We start from the raw sequence: 13,204 nt of genomic DNA, 5'->3' as shown, positions 1-13,204 counted from the left end.
ATTAACTTTTAAAAAAGTAAAAAGTAAGGCGAGTTTAATATATTCCGCAACGGAATAACAGATAAAAAAGAACTGCGATCAATCAACCAAAGTCGAGTTTATTATATTCAACCATAATAAAGCAACAACATTTTTTTTGGTCAATGAAGGGCTTACTTAAAGTTAGATTATATACTGATCAATTAGAAACAACTGTCAAGATGCTTACTACGTAACTTGCCATGACCGATTCATTGTACTTATGGTGTTTTTATCACGTTCTAATACATAATGAGAAAATTTTAGTTGTTTACCAATAAACAAAATAAAACGGTCATGGCAAGTTACGTAATAAATATCTTGAGAGTTATTCTAATTGATCAGTATATAACTTAACTTTAAGTTAAGTAAGCCCTTTATTAAACAAAAATAAATTTGTTGCTTAATTATAATTAAATATAATAAACAAAACTTAAGTTGATTGATTCCAGTTCTTTTTTCTCTTTTATTTCGTTGCGAAATATATCAAAATCGCCTAACCTTTTACTTTTTTATAAGTTAATTTTTTGAGATTTTAGTCCTTTTTAGTAAATTATTTTGAGTATTTCATATTTCTACTAAAAATAAAATATAGCCATCTTTAGCACTTTTTGGCCATGGTTTTATTGTGACATTTATATCACTAACATGAAATCACTAATTATTCTAATTAATAGACTACCCTCTAATGATTTCTTCACCTAGACGCCAAAACCAAGTGCGAACTACCTAGACCTCCTCATCGGCCACCCTGTACACCAAGACGCCGTCCTTAAATGATTTCTACACCTAGACGCCAAAACCAAGTGCGAACTACCTAGACCTCGTCATCAGCCACCCTGTACACCTGGACACCTACCTTGAATGATTCTCACACCTAGATACCATAAACCACGGAGCGCACCACCTAGACCTCGTCATCAGCTACTCCGTACACCTGGACACCGCCCTTGAATGATGTATTTACCTAGTCATAAAAAATTACAAAGCGCACTACCTAGACCTCGTCATCACCTACTCCGTACACCTGGACACCGCCCTTGAATGATGTATTTACCTAGTCATAAAAAATTACAAAGCGCACTACCTAGACCTCGTCATTAGCCACCCCGTACTCCTAGACACCGCCCTCAAATGATATATTAACCTAGTCATAACAAATTTCGAAGCGCTCTACCTAGACCTCGTCATCAGCCACCCCGTACACCTAGACACCGCCCTCGAATTATTTTTACACTTACACACAAAAAACCACGAAGCGCACTACCTAGACCTCGTCATTGGCCACCCTGTACACCTGGACACCTACTCTGAATAATTTTTACAGCTAGGCACCAAAAACCACGGAGCACACCACCAAGACCTCGTCATCAGCCACCTTGTACACCTAGACACCGCCCTTAAATGAGTTGTACACCTAGTCACCAAAAACCACGGAGCGCACTACCCAGACCTCGTCATCAGCCACCCCGTACACCTGGAGACCGCCCTTGAATGATATATTTACCTAGTCATAAAAAATTACGGAGCGCACTACCTAGACCTCGTTATTAGCCACCCCGTACACCTAGACACCGCCTTCGAATTATTTCTACACCTAGACATTTAAAACTACATGTGAGCAAGCAAGCAGAAAATTTATGAGAAAGCAATATCCATCTGTGTATAGCTGTGCGGCCAACTTCACGGTCCTAACACTTGTTGCAACTAACTTAACGGTCCTAACATTTTTTGATTTGATTCGAGCACTTTATGAATGACACACTCATGTATTATATCTAAGTTTTTATCAATTTTTTTGTTAAAAATCATAGTTAGTCTAAAATCTTCAGATAGAAACTGTTATGTGCAGAATTTTTGTTCCACTAAGGATCAATATGAGTATGAAAAATTATGTAATTTTATACAAAATCATATATTATATCCGCATATAAAAATAAATTTATTTTATTATTATTTTATTTAATACTTATCTAAATTATTAAATAAGGCAGTATTTAAAATATATTACGATATAGTGTGCGTAAAATAGACTATTACGCACGCTCCGCGTGCGTTCAAGCACATTTTTTGCCCCCTGTATCAGGAAATAACGTTCGATTCACATGCAGAAAGTTAATTTTTATAATTTTATAAATAGATAAAATTTAGTTGTCAATATTAGAATGACACTTTATTGATTGTGGAATAAATGCATCTATTTTTGAATACGATTTTACCATTTAAAAAATAATCTTTAATTATAACAAATTTAGAGTATTTTAGAAGTAAACCTAAAAGAGCAGTATACCTAATAGTAGAGCTTTTATTTAAGATTAATCAATGAAAATGACTGTAAATAATTGATGAAAACGTTATAATATTGAAAATCCACATCAGCTTGATATGTGCAGTAAATTTGTATAAAATATCTTTGAATATTATAGTAAACATATATAATACATTAATGAAAGTATATGATTTATGGTAATGTTTGTTTAAAACATCTTTTTGCAGCATTCTTCTAATCTTGACCAAAACTGCAGATTGCATTTTGTGACATGGATGAGACTATACGGCATTCGTCTTTTTATATTCACAAACACATAGTTTAAAAAAAAAGATCATATTAGCACAATAAAATTATTTGCAGCATGCCTTTCATCTGGACCAAATCTGCAGATAACATCTTGCGTTATGCATAAATGCATACAGCATTCGTCATTTCGTATTCACAAACACATATCTTTGAAAAAAGAGCATATCTGCACAAATAATTGTTCGCAGCATCCCATTTATTTCGACCAAAATTGCAGATTTCATCTTTTGAGATGCATGTGCGTCATTTCATATTCACAAACACATAGCTTTAAAAAAAAGGAGCACATCTGCAAAATAATTATTTGCAGCATTCCATTTATCTCAACCAAAATTGCAGATTTCATCTTGTGATATGCATGTACGGCATTTTATATTCACATACAAATAGAATAAAAAAAGATTATACCTGCACAAATAACTATTTGCAGCATCTCTTCGATCTCTACCAAAACTGCAGATTTTATCTTGTGATATGAATGAATACTTACAGCATTCGTCATTATATGTCACGAACACAAAACTTTAAAAAAACGATTATATCTGCACAAGTAATTATTTGTAGCATCCCTTTTATGTAAATCAAATCTGCAGATAACATATTGTGATATGCATGAATACATAAATCGTCAGTTCATATTCACAAACAAATAAGGTAAAAAAAAATTATATTTGCACAAATATTTTTGATTGCAGCATCCCTGCACAATAGTACATTGTGCATCAAGGGGAGAAAATATAAGCTATGTCAAGCGTGGGTGAGATGCTCAATACACCTCACCCGACTCTGACACAGCTTTTATTCCCGTGTTACACACCGTGTTTATTCCAACAAGGGCATGAAAAGGACTGTTTTATGCGTGAAAGTTTGGTAGAAGATCGTGCATTTCAAGTCGTGCACAAAAAATTTAAGAAATTTGAAGAAATTGAAAACTTTGAGAAGTTTGAAAAAATTTGAGAAAATTTGAGATATTTGAAAAACGGGCATAAACAGAGGAAAGAAAATAATTTTCTCCCTGCTACTTAACCAGGGAGAAAATAATTTTCTCCCTGCTACTTAACCAGGGAGAAAATAATTTTCTCTCCGCTACTCATCAAGTGGGGAGAACATTTTTTTCTCCCTGCTTGAGCTCTTTTTCTAACACGCTTAAAATGGAAGATTTTCTACGCTACTTTTGAGCATGAAAAAATACCTATTTCATGCGTGTGTTGGGAAAATATTTAATCGCAGCATACCTTTTATCTGGACTAATTTTAAAATAATTTTTATTCATCCATGTATCTATACATACATACATATATATATATATATTTTTTTTTTTAAATTAATTTTAATTTTTTTTAATGTTCTTAATGTTTAAATCTTTGTGCCGCAAAAGGCATCTATAAAATGATAGACTTTTCGAGTTGCGCGCCATTGGGAGACGTGAGGTGATCCTGAAAATTAAATTATTTGGAAAACTGTCTCTTTATTCTGTCTCTCTAGTTCTGTCTGACTACTCATATTACCTGAAAATTCATCGAGGTCTTTGATCTCGCTTATCTTGTCCATTTTGGTGTTTATTCAATCAGTGAATCATCTATAATGATTATACTTTCTGATGGTTCTTTGAGTTCTTTGAACTCAATTATTCCCTAACTTATTTACACGTTATTAATAATTAACTTTAATCTTATAACTTAAATAAAATTAGAGATCTTCAATATCTGGTTCTCTTGGAACTGATACTTCTTACCTTAACCTAAACCTTAATTCTATTTAATATTATCCAATTTAAATCTATCATAATATGTTATAAATTTGTATTTAATTGGACTGTTAATGCGGCCTTATTTTACTACGCAATAGTGTTGTGAAAGTATGACGGTCTCAAGCCCGATAACGCAGAGAGCAGTCATGTTATTTGGTGGGGGGGCCAGGCGGGGGGTGGTGGAGGGGCGATGGGGGGGTGGTGTGTGGGGGGGGGGGGGGGCGGTGGGGGGGGGGTGGGGGGGTTTTTGTGATTTTCGAAAATAACAGAAAAATGAAAGAATTTTACGTGTTTTGGTGGGGGGGCCAAGGTGGGGGGGGTGGTGGAGGGGTGGTGGGGGGGTAGTGGGGGGGTGCTGGGGGGGTGGTGGGGGGGAGTCTTGCCAAAATGACTATATAATATAGGAAGATATATATATATATATATGTGTCAAACATATAAAAGAAAATTAATTAATTACGTCTATTTTTTTATTGTTTTAACAGCTTCCAATCTACCTGGACCATATCTTGATAATGTTTTTGGTAGGAATGTATATTTTAATCATATGTACCTGTCTATACCCTGTTACAATGCCGCTACCCTAAGCGGGTCTTGGGCGTTGTCGTCCAGATCGGACGGGTGGGTGCCTATCACCACTACACAGCGCGTCCTTAGGTTGCGGATAGAGGAACAGCCCCTTGTTAGCTGCGAATAAATTGAATAAGCAGCCGCGGACAGCCGATAGGAACAGGCGTGGGTGTGATGAGCCCACACTGTCGAACGCATTCACCTAGAAACACTACGCAAGCACCACAACAACAAAAACACTTGACATTATCTCTTATCTCTCAATCTATCTCTTTCATCACACATTACAAAAATGGGCAAAAATCCTGCTGCCGAGGAGGATGCGGGAGCGATGACAACTGCCCCGAAAGGGGATGTGTAGAATGATTCGTCACCTGGTCTTACGCGGTAACGATGCCAGCGAAGGCGCGCTGCCTTGCAGGGGGGCGTTAGGATGCGAGAATGAAACCGTAGTGTGTCTGACGACGAATTGACACTGTCCTCAATAAAGTCGGAAAGCTCTCATACTTAGTTCTAGAGAGGTATGGGGGTTATCACCTCTAGAACGGTGGACTCACCTGCGATCGGAACAGGATCCGAAGCGCGCGGGTTTAACATAACATCATGGCTCAAAAAAATCAAATCCGAACCAAAAGGGACTTAAGGGTCGGAACTTGGAATGTTCGCAGTCTATACAGAGCAGGTGCGTTTAAAGAACTCGTAAAGGAAGCTGATAGGTACAATCTAGATTTGGTAGCAATACAGGAATCGCGGTGGCCAGATGGCGGAGTACTAGCATCCGGTAACTTCACGTACCTGTATGGGGTCGGTAGTGGGGGATCTGTAGGCACCGGATATCTCGTAAGCAAAAGCATCATACATTCGGTTAAAAGTTTCAAATCCGTCAATGATAGGCTCTCGTACATCATTATTCAAGGTGAATGGTACAGATATGTATTTATTAATGTACACTGTCCTACGGAGGACAAAGAAGAAGAAGCTAAGGATCTCTATTACGAAACTTTAGAGCAGGTAATCGACCAGTTCGCGTCTTACAACACAAGAATAGTATTAGGCGATTTCAATGCTAAAATAGGTAGGGAGGAAATGTTTAGGCCTACTATAGGTAAGGAAAGCCTGCACGAAGCCAGCAATGATAACGGTATTAGAGTCATAAATTTCGCGGCGGCAAAAGATCTTATAATCAAAACTACGTGTTTTAAGCACAAGAACATACACAAGGCAACGTGGACATCGCCGAACGGGGCCACACAGAACCAAATTGATCATTTCCTCATTGAAAAAAGACGTCATACTAATGTTCTTGACGTAAGGGCTTACAGAGGGGCAGATAGCGACTCGGACCACTTCCTAGTAGTAGCCAAATTAAGAGCTAGACTAGTAGCGAATCAAAATAGTAAGCGAGCAAACTAGGTAGAAAGCTTCGATATTAAGAAACTACGAGATAGAACAGAGCGAATTAGGTACCAGATAGAAATTAATAACAGGTTTCAGGCACTTGAAGAAGCAAACACATCGCCGGAAGGGAATGACGAACCGAATAGCTTATGGGGGGACATCGAAAAAACGGTAAAAGAGGCCGCGAACAAAGTACTGGGTAAAAAGAAAAAGCCAAAGAGCAAAACATGGTTTGACGAAGAGTGCGAACTCTGGTTTGAAAGGCGCAAAAAGGCTAAATTAGATAGCTTACAAAATAGAAGCGATAGGACCGTAGAAGAGTATTCTAACGTAAGGAAACAGACGAGCGCGATCTACAGAAATAAGAAGCGGGAGTATCAAAAGAATCTTATTAGGAGAATAGAAACTAACAGTAAGGAAAATAACCCCCGCGAAATGTACAGAGGGATTAACGCCATCAGAAAGGGTTTTAGGAGTAGAGCGCAATTGATGAAGGACGAAAACGGGGACCTCGTAACAAATGATAACGAATTACTGTCGCTGTGGAAAAATTATTTCGATAAATTATTAAACGTGCACGAAAATAGCGAAGAATTAGGGGACCAAATTCACACTGCTGAACCCCGCGTGGAGGAACCGAGCTACCAAGAAGTAGAGGCCGCGATTAAAAAACTAAAAAACAACAAAGCCACGGGAAATGACTCTATACCAGCTGAGTTACTCAAATATGGGGGCGTCGAGCTCACTTTCAAAATCTATAAACTAGTATGTGCCATCTGGAAAAATGAAACAATACCATTATACCGATTTTTAAAAAGGGGGATAAGACAGACTGCAATAACTATAGGGGTATTTCACTTTTAGCAACGTGCTACAAAGTTCTGTCAAACGTAATACAAGCTAGACTCACTCCATTCGCGGAAGATATAGTAGGAGATTATCAGTGCGGATTTCGGCGCAACAGATCGACGAGCGATCAAATGTTTACCATATGACAGTTGTTAGAACAAAAGTGGGAATTTTGCGAAACCATACACCAACTATTTATAGATTTTGAAAAAGCGTACGACTCTATTAAGCGAAGCAAAATGTATCAAATTCTAGTACTTCTCGGTGTACCGAAAAAACTCGTGAGATTAATTCAAATATGTCTGAACGGAAGCACGGGAAAGGTCCGAGTAGGCGGTAATGTATCAGAACCCTTCATGAGACGCGATGGTTTAATACAAGGGGATGGGCTCTCTACGGTGCTGTTCAACTTAACGTTAGAGTACGACGTTAGAAAAATGCAGGTTAGCCAGCTGGGCGCAACGCTTAATGGAACAACGCAGATACTAGGCTACGCAGATGGTTTGGATATACTGGGGGATTGTAGGGAAACGGTAGCAAGAAACGCGGAAATCCTCATAAAAGCGGTGGAGTATACAGGGTTAGAAGTGAGTGAATCAAAAACAAAGCACATGATTGTGGATAAGCTAGGCATCTGCAGAGGGGAGGAAGATCTCAGAGTTGGGAATTTTACTTTTGAAAAGGTTAGCGAATTCAGGTATCTGGGTACGACCATAAATGATAGAAACGAGATTAATGTCGAAATAAATAAGAGACTCCATTCGGGTAATGCTTGCTTCTACGCCGTGAGTAATTTACTTAAGACGAGGCTGTTGTCTAAAAACGTTAAAATAAGAATATACAGGACGATAATACTGCCGGTGGTTCTGTACGGGTGCGAAACGTGGGCTCTCACTAAGCAGGCGGACAACCGTTTTAGGGTATTTGAAAATAAAGTCTTGCGAAAAATATACGGGCCGACGAAAGATGAGGAAACCGGGGAATGGAGGAGACTACACAATGATGAGTTACACAATCTGTACGCGTCACCAAATATTAACTGAATAATAAAATCGCGCAGATTGGGATGGGCAGGGCATGTAGCGAGAATGGGAGACGACCGTACGGCAGCGCGTGTCATGAAGGGCAGGCCGATGGTAACGCGACCTCTAGGTAGACCTAGACGTAGATGGGAGGACAACGTAAAAGCGGATCTAGTAGAAATAGGACGGGTGGGTGTCGATCGGAGAGGTGCATCTTGGGTGGGGTGCACACAAGATAGGGCAGCGTGGAAGGCTTGCGTAGATGAGGCGATGAACTTTCGAGTTCCAAATGCCATGTAAAAAAAAAAAAAAAAATAAAAGTACCTGTCTATACCAAGCAATAGTTTTTTGTTTATGAAATACATCATTTTGTGGAATAAATGCAAAAAAAAATCAGGACGGACGGATGGACGGACATTTTTCAAGTTCTTTCACTGCTAAAAGCTAATTAAAATTTGATACATTTGACATTTTTTTTTCGGTAACTTGTATGATTTAAGTTCAAAGAATATTTCGACCGTAAAATAGATTAATTTTTTTTCTTTGTACGAGTTTTGGAGAGTTTTTACAAAATTTACTAAATATAAAATTTTAATATAGTGTAGATTCACAGAAAAAAAAATTTTTAATTAAGAAATTATAATTTCAAAACTTAAGACATGTCCAAAAGACATACAAATGAAAGCAGTTTACTCGCGCGACGCACGCAAAATATCACTAGTTTATTAAAAAGGACATATATCTGTTCCATTACTTAATGTTCACTTAGCAACAGGTACGCCTTACTTATTATATAATTAGACTAGACCCCGAAGCCGAGGGGAGGGGGGAAAATTCATAAAGACGGTCTCGCTATATGGCTTTTCTTGCTACTCACCTTGCTCACCTTCTTCAGGCGGCCGGTGCTCGCGGTGCCCAGAGTTTGGGAACATAACTTATATGCGAGTATATTGCAGACGAAAAATTTTGCGACCGCTAGCGCGCAGAGACGGCACACGGCCAACACGCCGTGCGGTACAACAAGTCTCGGTGAAGACAGCACGTGCTGTTATCTGGGAAGTTTAAATTAGATTCACATACTTAAAAAAATACAACTAACTTTTATCAAAAAATTTAATTTGCTAATAGCGTTGGTATTGTAAATTAAAAAAAAAACATTATAAATATTTGCTTAAAAAATTTTATTTTTTATCCGATTATAACGTAACATAGCTTATCTTGTAAATAAAAAAAAAGACATCACTTGTATAATTATCAGTTTTATAAATAAAGAAAGACAACTTATACTTATATATGTTTTTTTGCTAGTAATCTTATTAAAGTACATGTAACTTCTTCGTATTTTGTCGCTTTTACTTGCAATAATAGACCTATGTTGTTTATTAAACTTTCGAAATGAAGTCACATGTGCTGCTACAAACCTATTTGACTAACCCGGTAAGCCCTATAACTCGTATATGAATATTATTGCATGTTAATACATTTATTAGTTAATTGAAATTGATCAAAAAAGGGTACGCTGTATCTAGGGAATAAAGGCCTATGAGATCAAACTACAAGTGGCTTTTGTCATCATACGATTAGTTAAGACTCCTTTATGAGTTTCATAAAAATCCATGACTCGGAGCCTGGTAGTCCTCCTTGTAAGTTAAACTGGTGTTAAAGTCATATCTGTAACTTTTGATGAATAACAATCCAATTTTACAATGTGTAAACATTTAGAAGCAATAATTTCGGCAGACGATCCCATTGATGCATAATTATAAAATATCGAAGGAACTGCTAAATGTAATAATCCTACCTGTTATCAGTTCATTAATGTTTTAAAACATCGCTAGAAGCGAAACGCTTTGCTTTACATAAGGCGCTTACTAATATTTCAAGGTTCGCTTATAAACACACACACACACACACACACACAAAGTATGTAGACATTCAAATATGTTTAATAAATTCGCGTTTATAAACTTTGGCAATTTTAGCTATTAAAAGAGAATCGTTTAATCCAATTGACTTCGAAAGTATCATAAAGCGATTTGCAGAAAAAAAAGTGTGGAAAAAAATTTGTTTCCTAATTATACGTATGCTATGTATATTATGTATAGTAAATTATTAAAAGTTATTATAAACATAAGGGCCTCTAATCCTACCATTGCCCTGGGCCTTTCTGTACCTTAATCCGGCCTTGGGCTGTTTGTAAATTATTGTTGTAGTTTCATTATTGCTCAGTTCAAATAAATGAATATTATATTATTTTTCTAACGCGTAAATGTATTAAAATAATTGGTTCCTTTCTTTTTTTCAGGTAACAAAACCAAAATTAGTTTATTATTAAACTTTAAATAACACATACAAAAAGCGAAAAAAAAATTACTTCATCTGGAATTAAACGGTTGTGCGAAATAATTCTTTAGTAATTACGCGCCTTACCCCTCACGACCACCGCCACATTCGGAAAAAATAATACTCGAAATGGTTCATGATCATCGCCCCCTTGAGGGTTTCAGTTTTAATTCTTGTTATATAGTTTGAGTTTAAACATAAAGTTTTGGAGACTGCACTATTCGATTTGATCATTCAATAAATTTAATAAACATTTAATTTTCATCTATTTATTTAATTTATTCATTTAACAAACACGCAAGAAGATTTGTAAACGTTTAAAAAATAACAGTGTTGCAGGTTCGGGGCTGAAGAGACGACAAAACACGTCACAATTTGTAAACCACAAATTTTTAAAACGAAATTTAAGCATATATATATTTCTTACCTTGAAGAGCATATCTCTTGGATCTGCCATCTGAACTAGCACCAACTCTATCTTTTACTCCACATCTGGGCATGGACATTAAAGCAGCAGTATCAGTATCCAATACCCCTAAAAAGTATCAACTTACATGAGATTGACAATGATTATGATGCAATTTAGAGTAACCTACATTTTAATTCTAAAAGTAAACATAAGGCGTTGAAAAATCCGATTGTATTGATATTATCTTTTCCTATTTATTTGCACAAAGTTTAATTTTGCGAACACATTTGCGTTTGCAAAGTATCACTTTTCCAGACACTAAACTGAGTGTGCAAAAGAATAACAAGAGTGCGCGCATGCGCGGACTCTTTTGCATGCCTTTTTCAGCGCCCTGAATCGACACTTAGCACGAAAATATGCCCACAAAATCGAACATTATGCACATCAGTAGACAAAAATCGTAAGATACTCGTAAAGTGATTATTTTATATTTTAAACCGACGCACAATGCCATGCAAAAATTAAAATGAATGCTACGTATTCATTGGCGTTTCCTTTATCTTTATGACAGTATTTCTGACTCTATCCCTGAATCCGTCGGTGATTGTAAAAAAAAAAAAAAACGTTGGAAAACATCTATTGGTCTTGAGGCAGAATGTAGGTGAAAGTATGAAAACAATTGTAGTATTTTTTTTTATCCTTTGACGTTTGATTTCAAAAACTCATATATTGACGAAAACTCCGTAAATGTAAGTTATGCCTACATTGTTATATTTATTTTGTAAATAACACGGGCACACAAAAAAAAATTCTGACCTCGGCACATGACACATTAATTCCTATGTATTTTGGCTCGCTAAATACGAATGTGGTACAGAAATTTCTTCATCACTCTCCAGTTTTATTTAAATCGCAAGTATTGATCAGTAAATTCGAGAAATGGACATTTTTGCCAATGTTTCGGTATTTACTAAGTTTACAGGATATTCTAGTATTAAAAATAATTTTTTTTTTTATTTATTTTGACCTGCTAAATACAAATCTAATATTAAATTTAATGACTTACTCTTCATTTTTTTCAATCACGAAAATTTGTCAAAGAATGAAAAAAAATTTTTAAATCAGCTTTTTTCATGATTTTTGCGCTGTTTACCGTGCTTGAAGTCAAACTTTCTATTTAAAAAACATTTTTTAATAAAATTTGAGTCACTGAACACAAATATGATGTCAAATTTGATCTAAAGCCCATACACATTTCTTTAAAAACGTAAAATAAACCAAATACCGGAAAATCTTAAAAATAACAAGTTATTCTACATTTTAAAACTGTGGGAATAGAGTAATCTCCACAAGCCGTTTTTAAAAGGTATCTTTAATTTCGCCGACGTTTTAAAAGTGTTAAACTTTCCTCTTCAGAGCATCCAAAAATTTACAAAAATATACAGTGATCACTAGTCTCCCCTGGTGAAAATATTGACTTGATTTTGTGATGTATTAAAATTATATATTTCTCCATGTAATTTTGATATCTAAAAAAAAATAACTTTAAAAAAAGTAAAAGGTTAGGGAAGTTTGATATATTTCGCAACGAAACTACAGATAGAAAAGAACTAAGTCGTAACTAACTCCATTTAAAAAAGTCAAGTTTATTATATTTAATCGTAATGAAGCGAGGAAAAACTCTCAACATAATTAATACGTAACTTGCCATGCCCGCTTCATCCTACTTATGGTATTTGTATGACGTTCTAATACATCAAAAGAAAATTTTATTTGTTCACCAATAAACAAAATGAAATGGGCATGGCAAGTTAAGTAGAATTATCTTGAGAGTTGTTCCTCGCTTCATTACCATTTTTTTTTTTTTACATGGCATTTGGAACTCGAAAGTTCATCGCCTCATCTACGCAAGCCTTCCACGCTGCCCTATCTTGTGTGCACCCCACCCAAGATGCACCTCTCCGATCGACACCCACCCGTCCTATTTCTACTAGATCCGCTTTTACGTTGTCCTCCCATCTACGTCTAGGTCTACCTAGAGGTCGCGTTACCATCGGTCTGCCCTTCATGACACGCGCTGCCGTACGGTCGTCTCCCATTCTCGCTACATGCCCTGCCCATCCCAATCTGCGCGATTTTATTATTCTGTTAATATTTGGTGACGCGTACAGATTGTGTAACTCATCATTGTGTAGTCTCCTCTATTCCCCGGTTTCCTCATCTTTCGTCGGCCCGTATATTTTTCGCAAGACTTTATTTTCAAATAC

General features: G+C 36.4%; 1 protein-coding gene across 8 annotated transcripts in view; it reads right to left on the bottom strand.

The window, feature by feature from the left end:
* Mmp1 (matrix metalloproteinase 1) overlaps positions 1–13,204 on the bottom strand; it is a 330,832-nt gene that overhangs the window by 191,421 nt on the left and 126,207 nt on the right. For 6 of the 8 annotated variants that reach the window (XM_031928038.2, XM_031928039.2, XM_031928037.2 and 3 more), the window contains 1 exon segment: positions 10,956–11,063. The exons of the other annotated variants lie outside the window; for them this stretch is intronic. In XM_031928038.2, the coding sequence (XP_031783898.1) occupies positions 10,956–11,034 (79 nt within the window). In that variant the 5' untranslated portion in view covers positions 11,035–11,063. 8 annotated transcript variants of the gene reach the window in all.

This window comes from Nasonia vitripennis (genome assembly GCF_009193385.2).
Source record: "Nasonia vitripennis strain AsymCx chromosome 4 unlocalized genomic scaffold, Nvit_psr_1.1 chr4_random0003, whole genome shotgun sequence".
Classification (NCBI taxonomy): Eukaryota; Metazoa; Arthropoda; class Insecta; order Hymenoptera; family Pteromalidae; genus Nasonia; species Nasonia vitripennis.
This window is presented reverse-complemented; position numbering and strand designations above follow the sequence as displayed.